General features: G+C 40.1%; 1 protein-coding gene across 4 annotated transcripts in view; it reads right to left on the bottom strand.

The window, feature by feature from the left end:
- CTNND2 (catenin delta 2) overlaps nt 1–15,468 on the bottom strand; it is a 974,640-nt gene that overhangs the window by 51,900 nt on the left and 907,272 nt on the right. For all 4 annotated transcript variants that reach the window (XM_049767900.1, XM_049767903.1, XM_049767899.1 and 1 more), the window contains one exon: nt 2,622–2,832. In XM_049767900.1, the coding sequence (XP_049623857.1) occupies nt 2,622–2,832 (211 nt within the window). The remainder of the gene's footprint in view (nt 1–2,621; nt 2,833–15,468) is intronic.

Below are 15,468 nucleotides of genomic sequence, written 5' to 3'. Positions count from 1 at the left end.
TGACTATTTCTTTTTTTGTTTTAATTTTTTTTTAATTTATTTTTTATTTTTTTTATTTTTGGGTCACACGCGGCTATGCTCAAGGGTTACTCCTGGCAGGCTCAGGGGACCATATGGGATGCTGGGATTTGAACCACTGTCCTTCTAAATGCAAGGCAAATGCCCTACCTCCATGCTATTTCTCAGGTCCAAGGGAATGACTATTTCTTAAAGATATTTTTTTTTTCAGTCAAATTGAAAGAAATTGCTAAGCTCACCTGTGAGGATAGTAACTTCACATAAACAAAAGTCAAGACTGGTTCAGACCAATGAAATAATTTTCTTGGAACATATAGGATTTATTCTTAACATTTTTGAATCGAGATTTTTGTGGTTTATAATGCTATTATTAACAATGGTTTCTTATGCCCATAAATACAACACCATACCCAGCCCCAGAATACTGCCTCTCTCCCAAGGACCTGGGATTTCATGGGTACATGTTATTTCACTGATGACTTTTTTTTCTGTTTTGTTTTTATTTATTTATTTTTTTTTTTGGTCACACCCATTTGACGCTCAGGGGTTACTCCTGGCTATTTGCTTAGAAGTCACCCCTGGCTTTGGCGGACCATATGGGACGCAGGGAGATCGAACTGTCCTAGGCTAGCACTTGCAAAGCAGATATCTTACCTCTAGTGCCACCTCTCCAGCCCCAATCATTGATGACTTTCTTAAATGACTTCTTAATCTGTTTTTACCAAAAACACTCTATTGATAATGGGACAAATAAAAGCCCTTTGATAAAAACATCCATTCAATGATGTTGACCATGGAAGGGAATATCCACAGGTCCAAAGGAAGAAATTCTGGCCAACCCAGCCCCAAAGTTTGCTAGTCTTACATTCCAAACCCCCTGGATTCTTTGAGTGTCCATAAATTAAAAACAAATAAGAAGTAAACTTTGGGGCACTGGTGTGTTTTACTGTGTACATTTCTGTCTGCTTTAAAATCTATTTCATTAAGCTTTTTGTGCTCAAAACAAGTGACTATTTCAATCAGAAATCCCAAAGTTTAATAAGCTATACAAAATAGAAAATACTTGGTCTTTTGCTTCTGAGGACTAGTACTTTACTGTAAGTAAATATCACATATAATTCAAACTATATACACTGATTACTCAAGACCCTGGGGACTTCTCTATTTTATGGACAAAAGGATTCAAATCTTGCCACCAAATTGCTGATTAAGTCTATGTGGAGGTCTTGGTGCTTAAATGAAAAGCACTAAAATTTCTTTAGAAAACAATGGTACAATTAAAGAAAATAATGAAAGCTCTTTAGAAAGTCTCCAAGCCCATTCCTTACAGTCTCTTAAAATAAAAGAAAACTTGGCTCTTGCTTCTCCATGAGGAGGAAATTGGCGCACGTGCGTGGTGTGTGTGTGTGTGTGTGTGTGTGTGTGTGTGTGTGTGTGTGTGTGTGTGTGTGGACTCTCAAGAAGTTGATTCTGGTGAAAAAAATGTTTATTTGCCCTTGTAGTCTGATGTGATTACAGCAAGACATTTCTGGGAAGGGAGATTTAATTAAGGTTGGTGGGTGTTTTTGTGTAATTGACAGCTTGTTGGCCAACTGATGGCCTAGCTTGGGGTGGGGAACCTGGGAAAGCTCTGCTGAATGCATTAAGATACCAGATTCTCAAGTGAAAATCTTAGGGTCTTTCCTACTTGGAGTGGTGCCATTTCTGTGAGTGGAGTTTTATCTGCATTCTAGCCTTGGCATGTATAATCTTTCCCACTGCCACCTCTCCCATTTGCCTGGGCACTTTTTACTCATCCTCCAAGAAGGGATTGTCACTTTTTTTTAGAAATAGGCATTGGTATTCCTCCCTCCATTTGGGGGGGGGGATTGGGCTACACCTGGCAGCACTCAGGGGTTACTCCTGGCTCTGCACTCAGAAATTTCTCATGGCAGGCTCGGGGGACCATATGGGATACTGTGAATCAAACTAGGGTCTGTTCTAGGTTGTCCATATGCAAGACAAATGCTCTACCTCTGTGCTATTATTCTGGCCCCTCCTTCCTCCACTTTAGATTGGGGAAGTGAGGACTTAAGGACTTGTAAACTGATCCATCTTAATAGCCACAACTCAACCTTAGGGTGCTGAATGGTCACTGAGTTTCTGAATCTGTCACACTGTTTCTTCCCCATCTCCCTTGGTTGACAACATGTTCTTTAGAGCAGAGGAGGTTCAGAGCAAAAGAATCCTGACATCTGAAGTCCAACCTGCAACCTTACAGACCTCTGTAAGTCCAATTTACAACTACAAAGTCAACCACTGGGCCCTAGAATAGCCAACTATATACAGGTGAAGCTGGTTATATGTTCCATATGGAAGAATGATCTTATTTCTGTACCCTAGACTATGGTGTCACAGGAGTCACCAAGTCATGAGCTACTGATCACACAGAAATGCCCAGTAATATCAACATGCCTGTGTGGTGGCAGGATAGGAACAAAACTTTCTGGCAACAGTTAGTAGAGTTATGGGCAGTCAATAAGCTGCAGACCTAAGTTTTATGCTCTAAACCACCAATCCTGGCTCTCCAGTGACATCAGGGTGCCTCTATTGTCTTGACTTACTTGTCTCCTTTGCTCTTGGAGATGCCAACCAACTTCTCAATGCCGCCTGCATCCCGTAAGGCCTTGGCATTCTCCATGTTCTTGGTGATGACTTCGTGCAAGGTACAGCACACAGCAGTTACTGTATCATCTGACATGGCCTTGCTTGCTGAGTTGTTGCTGTTGTTTCCGCCTGGAAGCCTGTGCACTAGATCTCGCATGGCATATTTACCTTTGGGGGTAAAAAGGGAGGAAGAGTTGAGATGATGCTCAAAGAAAGAGGGAAGCAGAAGAGGGGAGCAAAACAGAAGTCAAATCAATGCATATAGTGGGGGTCTTTTTCCCATTGTGGACATAATCAATGGAGGAAAGGATATCTCTCAAAAAGGATGCTAGGAATTGCTAATGATGCATTTTGGAATTTCATACTTCCTACTTATGGCTTTTATTTTTAAAAATATATATGGGCTGGAGTGATAATACATGTAAGGGCATTTGCTTTGATTGTGGTCCACTCAGGTTCAATCCCAGTATCCCATATAGTCTCCTGCGCCTTTTAGGATTAAGTTCTGAGCACTGAGCCAGGAGTAATACTTGAACACTGCAAGGTGTGTCCCCCCCAAACCCAAATAAATATATTGTTTTGGGGTCACACCAGGCTTTCCTCAAGGCTCACTCCTAGCTCTGCACTCAGAGAGCTCACTACTAGCAGGGCTTTGGGAATCATAAGTGGTGCCAGATTCAAATTCAGAATAGTCAGATTCAAGGCAATGTCCTATCCACTTTACTATCTCTCTGTCCTTTTGTGAACAGATTTTAAATTCAAGACAATAATCAGGTGGGGATACTGGGAATATGGCTCAGTCAGTAAAGGGTCTGTAAGCCAGAGACAGGAGTTCAATTCTAGTACCACCTCACATGCCAAGTGAGATCCAGAGGGTACTACTAGCCCCAACACCACAATGACAATGAGGAGAGTGATTTCCAGTGCACAGCAACCAAATGAGTCTATCCTTGTCATTACAAAACAAATGTAAGAGAAGGGAGGAAGAACAAACAACAGTGGCATCCAATTTACAAGGGTGTAGTAGAGATGAAGTGACTATACGTTTGGAATGTATGGAACATATGGGATTATCAGGACATAGGTGAAAGTGAGATTTCTATTTACAGATGTGAGGAAATTACAGAAACTCAAAAATATGGCTTGAGGGGAGCTATCTATTGGGACGTGCTCTCTTTAGCACATACAAGTCCAATATGGACCAAGCATATTTAGATGGACTTAAGACTTCTGGCCACAATACGGCAAAGAGAACATTAAAATTGGGATGGCAGCCATATGGACAATATACAACTTGGAATCTTTATAACTAAGGTAACTAGAGGGTCAATTTTTCTTTTTGATGGGATTTTATTGTATGGTTCTACTATAGAACATAATACTAACTAGACATGCTTTTCTTCACATGAGAAAAAAATCCAATTTTAATTCTTTACTGTATCATTCATTAATCACGCACCTCCCAAGAATAAAGATATATTTATAATGACAACTTTATGGACCAATTTTGATATCCAAAGTGCTTTAGACATCACCAATAACCCTGCAAGACAATTAATTCATCCCACCTGCAGCTTTTAATTCTGTATTTTGGTTTTATTAATTTACTTCTAGAACTAAGTAAATGGATAACTAATACAGTTGGCTTTTTAAATTTCCTCAAGTAGATATAGCACCTGTCCAAGTGAAAGTCTCTCATTTTCCAATTAGCCATATTTAGTTAGTCTAGAATGTGTTTCTTCCATCCGTGTTTCTGCAGGAGAGCCTCTTTCTGTTTAATTCTCTATGCATGGAGTCTGGAGGGAGGGAGACCACCCTCAAACCTCCTTCCAGGAGGAAGATACATTATCTCAACCCTACATAGTAGTGAATAAAACTGGCCCTTATAATTTTGGTATCTGCCCTTCTATATTTAATTTATTTTAGTTGAAACAACAACAACAACAACAAGCCAACCCATTAAACCCAACATTGATATTTAAATTACTTCAAGAGAAAAGTGATCATTGAGTTGGTCACTGGGTTGTAACTGACAAAAATGGTTGCCTGAACACCCCAATCCCAAGGTAGTCAGTCTAGTTGCTTCTTTTTATAAAAAAAAAAAAAAAGTTCAGAATTTCAAATAATCTGGAGATTTTCTATAGATATCTCTCTGAGAAACTTGCTGAATGTTAAATAAGAGTCAACTTTGGTCAAGTTTATCACCTGGGTGACTTTCTACTTTCATGAATCCCTGGAACCATCATTAGAAAAACTCAAGTGGCACTAAGGTGAGAAGGATCAGGCTCCTTCCCACTTTTCTTCCTATGAAAGAATGAGATGAAAGGAGACAGTCTCTGCTGACAGGTACTCTCATACACCCCATCCTATTAGAAGAAACTGGTTGGTGCTGTTCTCATCATTTAAAAAAGTTGCAGCAGACGGATGAGAGTGTGGTCCTGTTCAATATCACTTCCCAGGGTTTAAATAGACAGCAAGTGTCTCTATAGTGGACAGAGGAATGTCTCCTCCCTGACAGCAACTAGACTATCTCCTGCATTGTTTTCTGCCAACTAAAAAGGGGTGGAAATCGCTACTGCACCAAACCAATAGCCAGTCGGGAAATGCACTGGAGTGGTTTTATTTCTAATATCAAACATGACTCATGTCTATTTCCCTCAGTAATATATTTTTGCAAGTAGTCTAGGTGCTAGCATAATCGGGGAAGAACATTTTAGTCTATAATCCTGACCACCAAAGCAGAGAAAAAATTTTCTAATGAAATGATTTCATTAGAGAAGTAGAACTCTGGCCACATAAGTTCTAGACTTTGATGCTTAGGAAAAAAGCATGAACTTGAGTCATATCTATCTGTGAATTTTGGATGCCAAACAAAACTATAACTCTGCTGTGTATAGATACTCTGAGAACAATGCAGGTTCTTTGAGAACATCAAGTTCTGACAGTTGAAGTAACCTTGGGGTGCCATCTGTTTGCCAGGAAAGTCAGGGGACAGGAAAAGTAAACTTGGACAAAGAGATTCCAGGCTTGGCTTCGGTAGTAGATGGGGAAGCTTGGGAGTCTTATGATCAATTTGTGATTTTATTGAGAATGTTCTGGGTGTGTCTAGAGTACAAAAAGCTGAAGCACAGGGAAGTGTGGTCTTTTTCTTGCTAATAAAGCTCTCACTAAACTGCTTTTGAAATGATATTTCCAGTTCCAGTGAATTGTTCTATGTAATGTTCTTGTCTTTTAAGTTTCATAATTGAAGATATGGCAAAAGAGTTAATTTTCTATCTGAGAGAACAATGAATCTACTTCTCTATCCCATGCATCCCCCCAGATCAGCTCATTGGCATAGTTGAGCCCATATCTCTTTACAGGGAGATGGAGTTAGTCCTTTGCTGAGTTCATTCTCTTTGGTGTCATGTTGATGATGAGGATGAGTGGCACATTGCAAGATGGGAGAGCTGAACTTGAACTTTCATAGCTTAATAATCACAGCCAGAATATCTATAATCAAAATGCATTTTTATTTTGTCTTTTAAAAACTTTTTTGTCTTGTTTTCAGTGGGAGTTCTTCATGGGCTAAGTAGGGAGTGGTAGTGAAGCTTTTCCAAGGCTGATTGATTTTATTATCTGCAAGATGCACATGGTTTTTTATCTCCCCTCTGTGGATAGATATGTACCACCTTACTTTAATAACTGTGAGTAACACAACTCTGAGCCCAGAGCACAGATGTCAAATCACTGGCAGCATATTATTTCAATCTGTGGACTTAAAATAAATCTCTTATAGATAGCATCTAGTTGGACCATAAATTTTTTTTGTTTATAGATTTTTTTTTCTTATTTTTGGGTCACATCCAATAAATCTCTCTCTTCACTCTTGACTCTGCACTCAGTGATTGCTCTTGGTGGTGCTCAGAGGGACCATATGGGATGCTGGAGATCAAACCCAGGTTAGGTGTGTGCAAGGCAAGACCCTTTTGGCTGTGCTCTTTTTCCAGTCCCTAGTTGGGTCCTGTGTGTGTGTGTGTGTGTGTGTGTGTTTGTGTGTGTGTGTGTGTGTTGGGGAATGGGTTGAGCCACATATGCTGACCTCAGGACTTGCTATTGGCTCTGTACTCAGGGATCACTCATGATGGGGCTTAGGAGTATTTGGGTTCAAATAGGGGAGGGATACAAGGAAGGCAAATTCCCCACTGTACTCTCTCTCCTGCCCAGATTTGGGTCATTTTAAAACCAATTCTACAAATCTGTCTCTCAATTGGAGAGTTGAAAATAATTCCTGATAACGAAGCACTTAATTCTACTATTTTGTTACTTGTTTTCTGCATATCTTAGGGGCTACTTGCAGCTTGGCACTTAGAAGTTGCTCCCAGCAGTACTCAGGGAACCATGCAGTGTCAGGAATTGAGCCCAGGCAGTCTGCATGCAAATGCTATGCCCCAACCTGTTGAATTATCCCCCTAGCCCTGCTTGGAGTCCCCTTCCAGCCCTAATTTCCTTCATTGCTATCTTTTATGTTTATTTGATCTATTAGAGTCAAATGTTTTAATTTTCTTCTAATTTCCTTTTGTGTCTGGTCTGTATTTTCTTTGTGGTTACCATGGAGATTTCAACTCATGTTCTAATGTGAGAGAACTCTAACTTTAATCTATACCAGCCGAGCTCCAATAGCAAAGGAAATTCTACTCTTTGAAAGTCCTTACCCGCTCCTTCCTGAACATTTTGAAAACTGTGTGTTTACACCATAAAATCATAATTGGGTTTTAATGCATCTGTCTCTTATATGAAAACAAAATGTAAAGTCATAAACCAAAGTTGTAATACTAGCTTTTAGACTAATAATTGCTTTATTAAATGCACTCAACTCTTAAATCATAGAGAAAGAGAAAATGGAATTATAAACAATTACTATAATAACACTCACTTTTATTTTTCTCCAAATGTTTACCTTTTCTAGAACTATATGCATGTTTTCTTTGAAGAAAAGTTAGGCTACACTTGGCAATACTTTGGGAATACTCCTCACTCTATGCTCAGAGGTCAGTTCTGGCATGTCTTGAGGGACCAAGTACAGTAACAAGAATTAAACCAAGGTGAGCAACATGCAAAACAAGTGCTTAACCTCTCTGCTATCTTTCCCTAGACCTAGAGTTCTTTCTATGGCTTCTAACTACTGATCTTCCATTTTAAACTAGAAAATTTTATTTACATGCAGGGCAGGTCTTTGATAACCACAGTCCTCAGCATTAGCCCCTCTGTCTTAATTGCTTTTACACTCTTCAGGCACAGCTTTTACAAACTATAGGACTCTTGGTTGATCCACTCTGCCTTTACAAGTGTGAAGAGTTTATTGTCTCTTTGTCCCTCATGTTTCTGATGAGAAATATTCTGATAATCTTAAGAAGATCCTAAAATGTGATACTCTTTTTTGGGGGGATTGTTCAAATTCACTTTGTCTTTTCTTGCTCTTGTGGGAGCCACACCTTGAAACTTCCTTCCCTTCTGAGACTTCCACTGTGTCCACTGATCACTTAGATCTGCTTCATTTCTTTTTAGAATACGTTCTCTCTAGTCTTTGGACTTGACCATTCAACTGTACTACTTTCTAGTTCAAAGAATCTTTGGCGTAATCAAACCAGCCTTTAAATCTACTAATCTTTACAAATTTATTAATATAATTTTCAGCTCTAGCCTTTGTTCTCTTTTAGAACAAACAGAAATAGTAAATAGAAATCCATTCTATTTCTTCAATAGTATTCCCATTTAAAAACTTTACAAAAAAATTTAGTGCTGTAATTGGCAGGTGTCTGCTTGCAGGGATGAGACCACAAGAGCTCTCCTAGGACTATGTTGTTCCTGGGTCCCTGGTCTTGACCCATATGGTCCCAGAGGAGCAGCTACAGTGATCCTTAGAGACTGGATCAGCACATGAGCCATGTCACAGCAATATCATGGATGTGAAAATGCTACAACCAAGTGGGTGGACATATGGCAACCCCAACAACAAATGAATGCTAATGTCTCTCAGGAGGAGATATCACAGAGCTCCAGGCCACAGGGCTGTGTTGAAAGCACCCTGCATGCGATCCTGGGGTCTGAACAACCTGTCCTATAAGGCAAAGCATCTAATTAATGGCAGCAAATAAGAAAAGGACCAAACAAACAACAGTGGTGAGAAGCAGGGGGGCATAAGTCCTTGTTCTGCTTCAGCTATGACTGTGAGCCATGTGGATTCATCAGAGCCCAAGAAAATAGAAGAAATCACAAGATGAGCCATGGAAATAAAACAGAGAAAGAGCAAGAAAAACACCATCTTCTCTTCTTGCCCTAATCCCAAATAATGAATCTTTCTCTCTGGGTTATTCCTTAGCAGACACTGAGTCCTGAATCAATTTCCTCTCTGCCATTTATAACACAAAGGGCACAGGATGATGATAACAGTCTTGGTGTACAAACTGCTATTTGTCTGCAACGAACTCACTAACTGTAACCTGATTGACATTTCCAGGATGGTGTTTTATCTTACATAAAATAGGCCAGTTCTTCTGAAGTCGGGATTCCTTACCACTACTTGCAAGCACAAATTGCTTTCCCTTGAAGCACTGGTTTCCTTAGGGTCCTTTCACAGGCTGGAAACTGGTGGTGGTAATTGCCCACCTCGATTTAATGCTACCAGGCTCCACCCCCCAGCATGGAACTCATTCATCTGCACATTTACCCTTCACTCCTGACAGATCGAAGAAATATTGAATGAGATTCAGCAGTAGAAATGAAGAAAACTTTTTATCATTCTTTCACTTGCCTTAACTGAAGTTTTATCCAGAGAGAGAAGGAGAGAAAGAAAAGGGGGAGAAGGAGAGGGAGGAAAAGGTAGAGAGAAAGCACTGTGGGAAGAGATACCAGGAATGAAGGAATCCTTGATAGTTTTGAGCAGAACATGAGAAAAATTCTCAAAGAAATTAATGTTTCTTAGACTCCTTTCTATAAGAAGTATGATAAAAAAAGAACAAGTACAGATTCATAATACAATGCTGGAATTGGTGAGCATGAAAATGCTATCAATAGCAACTAGTTCTCTGTATAGAAATATTGTTAATTAACACAGATTACTGGGCTCTGGAAGATGGAAGTTTCCCAAACAAGGAATGAATTACATACACTTTGAAGACAGAGGGAATGGTGTTTCTCAGTACCTGTGATCTCATACAGAGCAGGTAACTGAGTTAGACTCGGACATTCTCAGACAATTGAAGTGTCAAGGAATAAATCAAGAAATAAAAATACGGGCCAGTAGGTGGCAAAGGTAGAAGCTATGCCCAGTGAAATTTTTGTGTAAGAATCAATCTTGACTGATAAAATGAAAGTGGTAGTTAATTAACCAGAGGCTAGCTGAAGCATCTTTTTTGAACTAGAAGTAAGTTCATTCTGGAGAAATACTCAAAATGATAAAATTCATGTTAATAAGATTTAAGAAATTTGATGAGATATCAATCACCCACATCCCAGCCCTAAGTAATGAATTCAAATTACTGCTGACTTTTAGCTGCTGAAAGGAAGCAAAGAGAATTATTTCAATGTACTGATCCCAGATTTAGGAGAAATGCTTAGGAAGAGCTTGTATTTATTTGTTTGTTTATATATATTTTTGGAGAACATATTTGGTAATGCTTGGTGGCTACTCTTGGTACTTGGGGCTCACTCTTAGTGGTACCCAGGAGGCCATGCGGTACCAAGACTTAAACTCAAGTATCAAAACTTGAACTCAAACACAGGATCCTACACACAAAACCTGTGCTGTAGCCCTCTGAGTTCTCTTCCTGTCCCTAGAATTTTATTTTTTTTTTTTGGTTGATATGGGTTTCAAGACCCCAAATTCCTTCTACAAGAAAGGTTCCAAGAAATTTTCCTGTGACTGAGACACACAAGATTCATGTGAGACCATAAGCATTTTATTTTCAGGAATGAAATCCTGATGTCCATTCTCCAAGCTTTCTTAGCAACTGTGGGGCTCACAGAAAGCCTCAATTACAATAAGCCTCATGATGACTTAGAACGAAAGGGAGAGAGAGAGTGTGTGAGAAACAAACTCCTTTGGGCCTAGGAGCATAGTGGTCCCAAGCCACCAGTAAAGCCACTATAAAGTGGCTTTTTCCTCTCTACATAGGCAGAGTGTGTTAGCCCAAAGATAAAACTGCAAAATGTATCCTCTAAAGGGCAATATTTCCCATTCTGCTAAAATAGAGGAACTAGGTGGGTCTGAATGTTCCATCAGATAAGAATCCCTTGACACAAAGTTGAGTCAGCAATGACTTGGGACGTCAATCCTAAGATATGATGTGATTGGTGTGCAAATGGTAATAGGTCAATCATGTAAGCAGGATGAGCTGCTTGCATTAACCAATGAATTCTTGAGTTGCTGAAGCTTGTAAAGCCCTGTATAAACTGCTTGAAAATTTGACTCGGGTCCTTGTTAGCTCCGCTGGTAGAATGAAACTTGGACCTCGGCTAGCTGAATAAATTCCTTTTTGCATCTTGCATTGTTGGAGATGGTCTTTGATTCTCAGCGCTATCTTGGGTGTCAATTTGAACCCTAATGAGAGAGAGAGAGAGAGAGAGAGAGGGAGAGGGAAAGGGAAAGGGAAAGGGATAGGGATAGGGAGAGGGAGAGGGAGACAGAGATGAGAGAGAGAGGGAAAGGGAGAGGGAGACAGAGAGAGAGAGAGGGAGAGGGAGATGGGGAGAGAGAGAGAGAGAGAGAGAGAGAGAGAGAGAGAGAGAGAGAGAGAGAGAGAGAGAATGTCTGCCCCAGAGGCAGACAAGGTATAGGATAGGATGGAAAAGGGGAACATTGGTGGTGGAAAATGTGCACAGGTGAAGGGTGCTGTACATTGTACAACAGAAACTAAATCATGATTAATTTTGTGATTCTGGGGAAAAATCCCAACTCTATTATGAACACCCTTGTAACCACTATGTTTAAATAAAGTAATTTATTAAAAAGAAGAGAAGGAATGTCGGGAAGAAAACCACCTCTAAGTTTGATCCATTTGTTCTCTCTCACGAAGGATATTGTACAGAGGCCTGATGCTTTCCAGCATGGATCATAGATTGTTTCTCTTCAGGCTTTGGCTCTCCCATGAGGGATTTTTATTTATATGTTTATATATATAAAACCTTTATTTAAGCACCATAATTACGAGCATGATTGTAGTTGGATTTTTGTTTATAACAGAACATCCCCCCTTCACCAGAGCAACATTCTCACCACCAATGCCCTCCACTTCCTCCTTCCCAACCCTTACTTGTATTAGAGACAGGCATTCTGCTTCACCCATGAGAAATTTTAAAAAAGGTATAAGGCCCTGCATTGTAATGAATAATAGAAAAACCAGAAATCTTCTCTTTTTTTGGACCACACCAAGCGGCACTCAGGTAAATCCTGGGTCTGTCCTCAGCACAGAAATTGCTCCTGGCTGACTTGGAAGATCATATTGGGTGCTGGAAATTAAACCCAAGTTCTTCCTGGGTTGGCTCTATGAAAGGCAAATGCCCTATCACTGTGCTATCACTCCAGCTTTAGAATTCTTCTCTTTCTAAGAGAAGAAATGAAAGGTGTCAAGCTGCAGAGACCTTCTCTGCACTGTTGCTTTCTGGTCTTCGTGGGTCCAGGAATACATCTCCATTGCTTACTCCTTTATTTCATCTCCTTGACTTAATCCTTTACCCCAGGCTTCTGAGATTTTAGCATAGGGCTGATATTTAGCAGCTGTGAGTTACTTATGGCCCTTTCTGCCTCTCACTTTATTGACACCTGCTGAAGCTGCCTCTACTGAGCTTATATAGGCAATTATATTATAAATTTAATATTATAAATGGGTGGACACTAATAATATTTTATTCTATATTTTGTGGTTACACACCTGGAGGTGTTTAGGGTTTATTTCTGGCTCTGCACTCAGAAATCACTCCAGTGGTGCTCAGGGGACCATTTGAGATGCTGGAAATTGAACCAAAGTTGGCTGCATGCAAACCAAATGCATTACACACTGTTCTATCACTTCTATCCCACAATTTCTTTTTTTTATTTGGCAGGGGACCATACCCAGCAGTGTTCAGGGGTTACTTCTGGCTCTGTACTCAGGCATCACTCCTGATGGGGACCAAATGGCATGCCAGGGATTGAATCCAGGTTGGTTGTGTGCAAAGCAATTGCCTTACCCACTCTACTATCTCTCTGGCCTCAGAATCCCCTTATTTTACCTGGTCTCACAAGCCATGAAATAATAACAGAGCCTCCTGTCCCTCGAGACTATGTCCACTTTATTTTTGGTGGTGGGTATTTTGGCCACATTTGGTGGCTTTCAGAGTTAGTTACTCCTTGCTCTGTGCTCAGAAATCACTCCTGGAAGGCTTGGGAGATAATATAGGATACTAAGATGCAACCATTTGGTCCATTTGGTTTAACCCAGAATCTCTAACATTTATTTACAGGCAGGAAAATTTTTATATAGGACTTGCATTCTCTTCCCAGAGAAGAGGGCTCCAGGGAACTCACTCTGGGGACCCACTGTTCAATGAAAGGAACTGTGTCTACTACTGCAAAGCTACTGCCCCAGCTTCACAGGTCTTTGCATCTCAGAAGCCCTTGCTTCAGAGCTACTCAATCAAATGTCCAGAAAATCTAGAACTGTTGAATGATTTGAAGGGGAAGGAAAGAGTGGCCAAAGAGAGAGTCTAAATGTTGGTTGGACCAGAGCAACTGAATCTAAGGATGCCTGACTTGGAAATGCATATCCCTGTGTTCTGATCCCCCATTCCATGTGCACAGCAAATTCTAACCTTAATCAACCAGTGATATGGGTCATGAAGAAAGCTGTATAGTTACTTGCTTGAAATGTTGTTTTGCAGCTGCTTGCAGAGGAATTCTTAGCTCCCATTCTTAAAAAGAAAGTTGTTGAATGAAAATATACTTAATTTTGTTTCTCAGCTTGCTGCCCATCTTCTGAACCCTCCCAGTTAAGCTGCAGATGGTTTCCAGCAGGCAAATCTCATTCTACATGAAATGAGGGAGATTTGGAGACCAGTAAGGTATTGGTAACTCCCTGGGGTTTTGTTTTGTTTCTATAAAACCCAAGCTGAAGGGCCGGGGAGATAGTACAGTGAGTAGCATGCTTGCCTTCCATGATGCCAACTCATGTTAAATCTTCAGCCTCCATATAGTCCCCCAAGTACTGCTAGAGTAATTCCTAGTTGTAGACTCATAGGGAAACCCCTTAAAATCACCATTTATGGCCCCCAAACCAAAACCAAATAAAAATAAAATAAACCAAAACTCACTGAACCAGAACCTAAGGTTCTACCTTCAGAGCTAAAATGAAGTCCAAGAAACAGGTTGCTTGAGGCAGCTGAGTATCTGGATTCATCCCTCTAGTCACACAGTAAGTCTTTAAATTATAAGCCAGAAGCCTGCACTCTTCCCTCCCCCCATTTTTAGCTCTTGAGCCATATCTGGTGGCGCTGAGGAGTTACTCCTAGTTCTCTGCTCAAAAGTTACTCTTGGCATGTTAGGTATATGAAGGTCTTTATAATATTCCTCTGTAATATCAGTTGCCCTGCCTGCTTTCCTACCTATGACCTTCCCGGTGGAGGGCGCTATTGAGATTTTAATAAATAGGTGTCTAACTAGGAGGTCAGGGTCTTTTGGACAGTGAGCTGGTGGGCTCTGGCTTTTGGAGCGGCTAGCATGCTGACAAAGGATTCTGTGTCCGACCTTCGAGCCTTTTTACCCTCCTGTCTGTGTGGATTATTTGCTACAGATAAATATTAACAGGATTGCCTCCTTATCCTAGTGTATAAGGGAATGGGAATCTCTTTCCCTCTCTGGGAGCTCTTTTGAGGATCCATCATCAACCAGTCTAGGTCAAAATATAACCCTACACTGGCAGTCTTAGGGGACAATATGAGATAACAGGGATTGAAACTGGGTTGACTGCATGCAAGGCAAATGTCCTCCTCACTGTGCTATCACTCTGGCCCCTGAACTCATTTCCTTTAATAAAATCCCCATTTCTTGGATGCTTCGGAGTATTTAGAGAAGTTCTTAGCACAAAATAACTGTTCCAGAGAGACAGTATAGCACATTGAGCATTTGCTCTAGATGTAGCAGACTGGGGTTCAATCTCTGGCACCCCCATATGTCATTCTACTCTGGGCTCAGGTGATCCTTGAGAGTAAAGCCAGGTGTAAGCCCTGAACTAGGTGTGCCCCCAAACCTTCAAATAAATAATTTTTAAGTTATCTGTCCATTTAGAAGATAAATTGTTTAAGGTATTAATTTATCAAACTGATGTCTTGTGTCAGAGCTGGTAGTTTAAATTTTGCCAATGGATAACTTCATTGATTTTTTTCAATACACATAAATGTGGCTTGTTTTGTAATTTTAGTTTGTTTCAAGAGTTTATTCTCTTTAATAAACTTGGACTAGAGTACTTGGATACTAACAAATTATTTTTTAATAAAAATTGGTTAATGCTTTAGATATTTCTCCAAATTTCTTTGCTTGTGAAAACATTCCTCTTATGAACTATAAAAATATCTCAGGAAATATAATGTTGCATTTCCTTATTAACCACAGTGGACATTGGTTATGATATTATTGCCATTATCAACATCTCCAGAACCCCAGTGTTTATACTATAGTTTTCTATGAGCTTCCAGAATTTGTATGTTGAATTTAAAATTTGTATGTTGAATTTAAAATTTTCTTGAAAGTATTTCTGGCCCTTTCACTAGACAACAACCCAGACTATCCTG

Source organism: Suncus etruscus, chromosome 2 (genome assembly GCF_024139225.1).
Source record: "Suncus etruscus isolate mSunEtr1 chromosome 2, mSunEtr1.pri.cur, whole genome shotgun sequence".
Lineage (NCBI taxonomy): Eukaryota > Metazoa > Chordata > Mammalia > Eulipotyphla > Soricidae > Suncus > Suncus etruscus.
The sequence above is the reverse complement of the archived record's forward strand: the minus strand, read 5'-3'. Positions and strand labels throughout refer to the sequence as shown.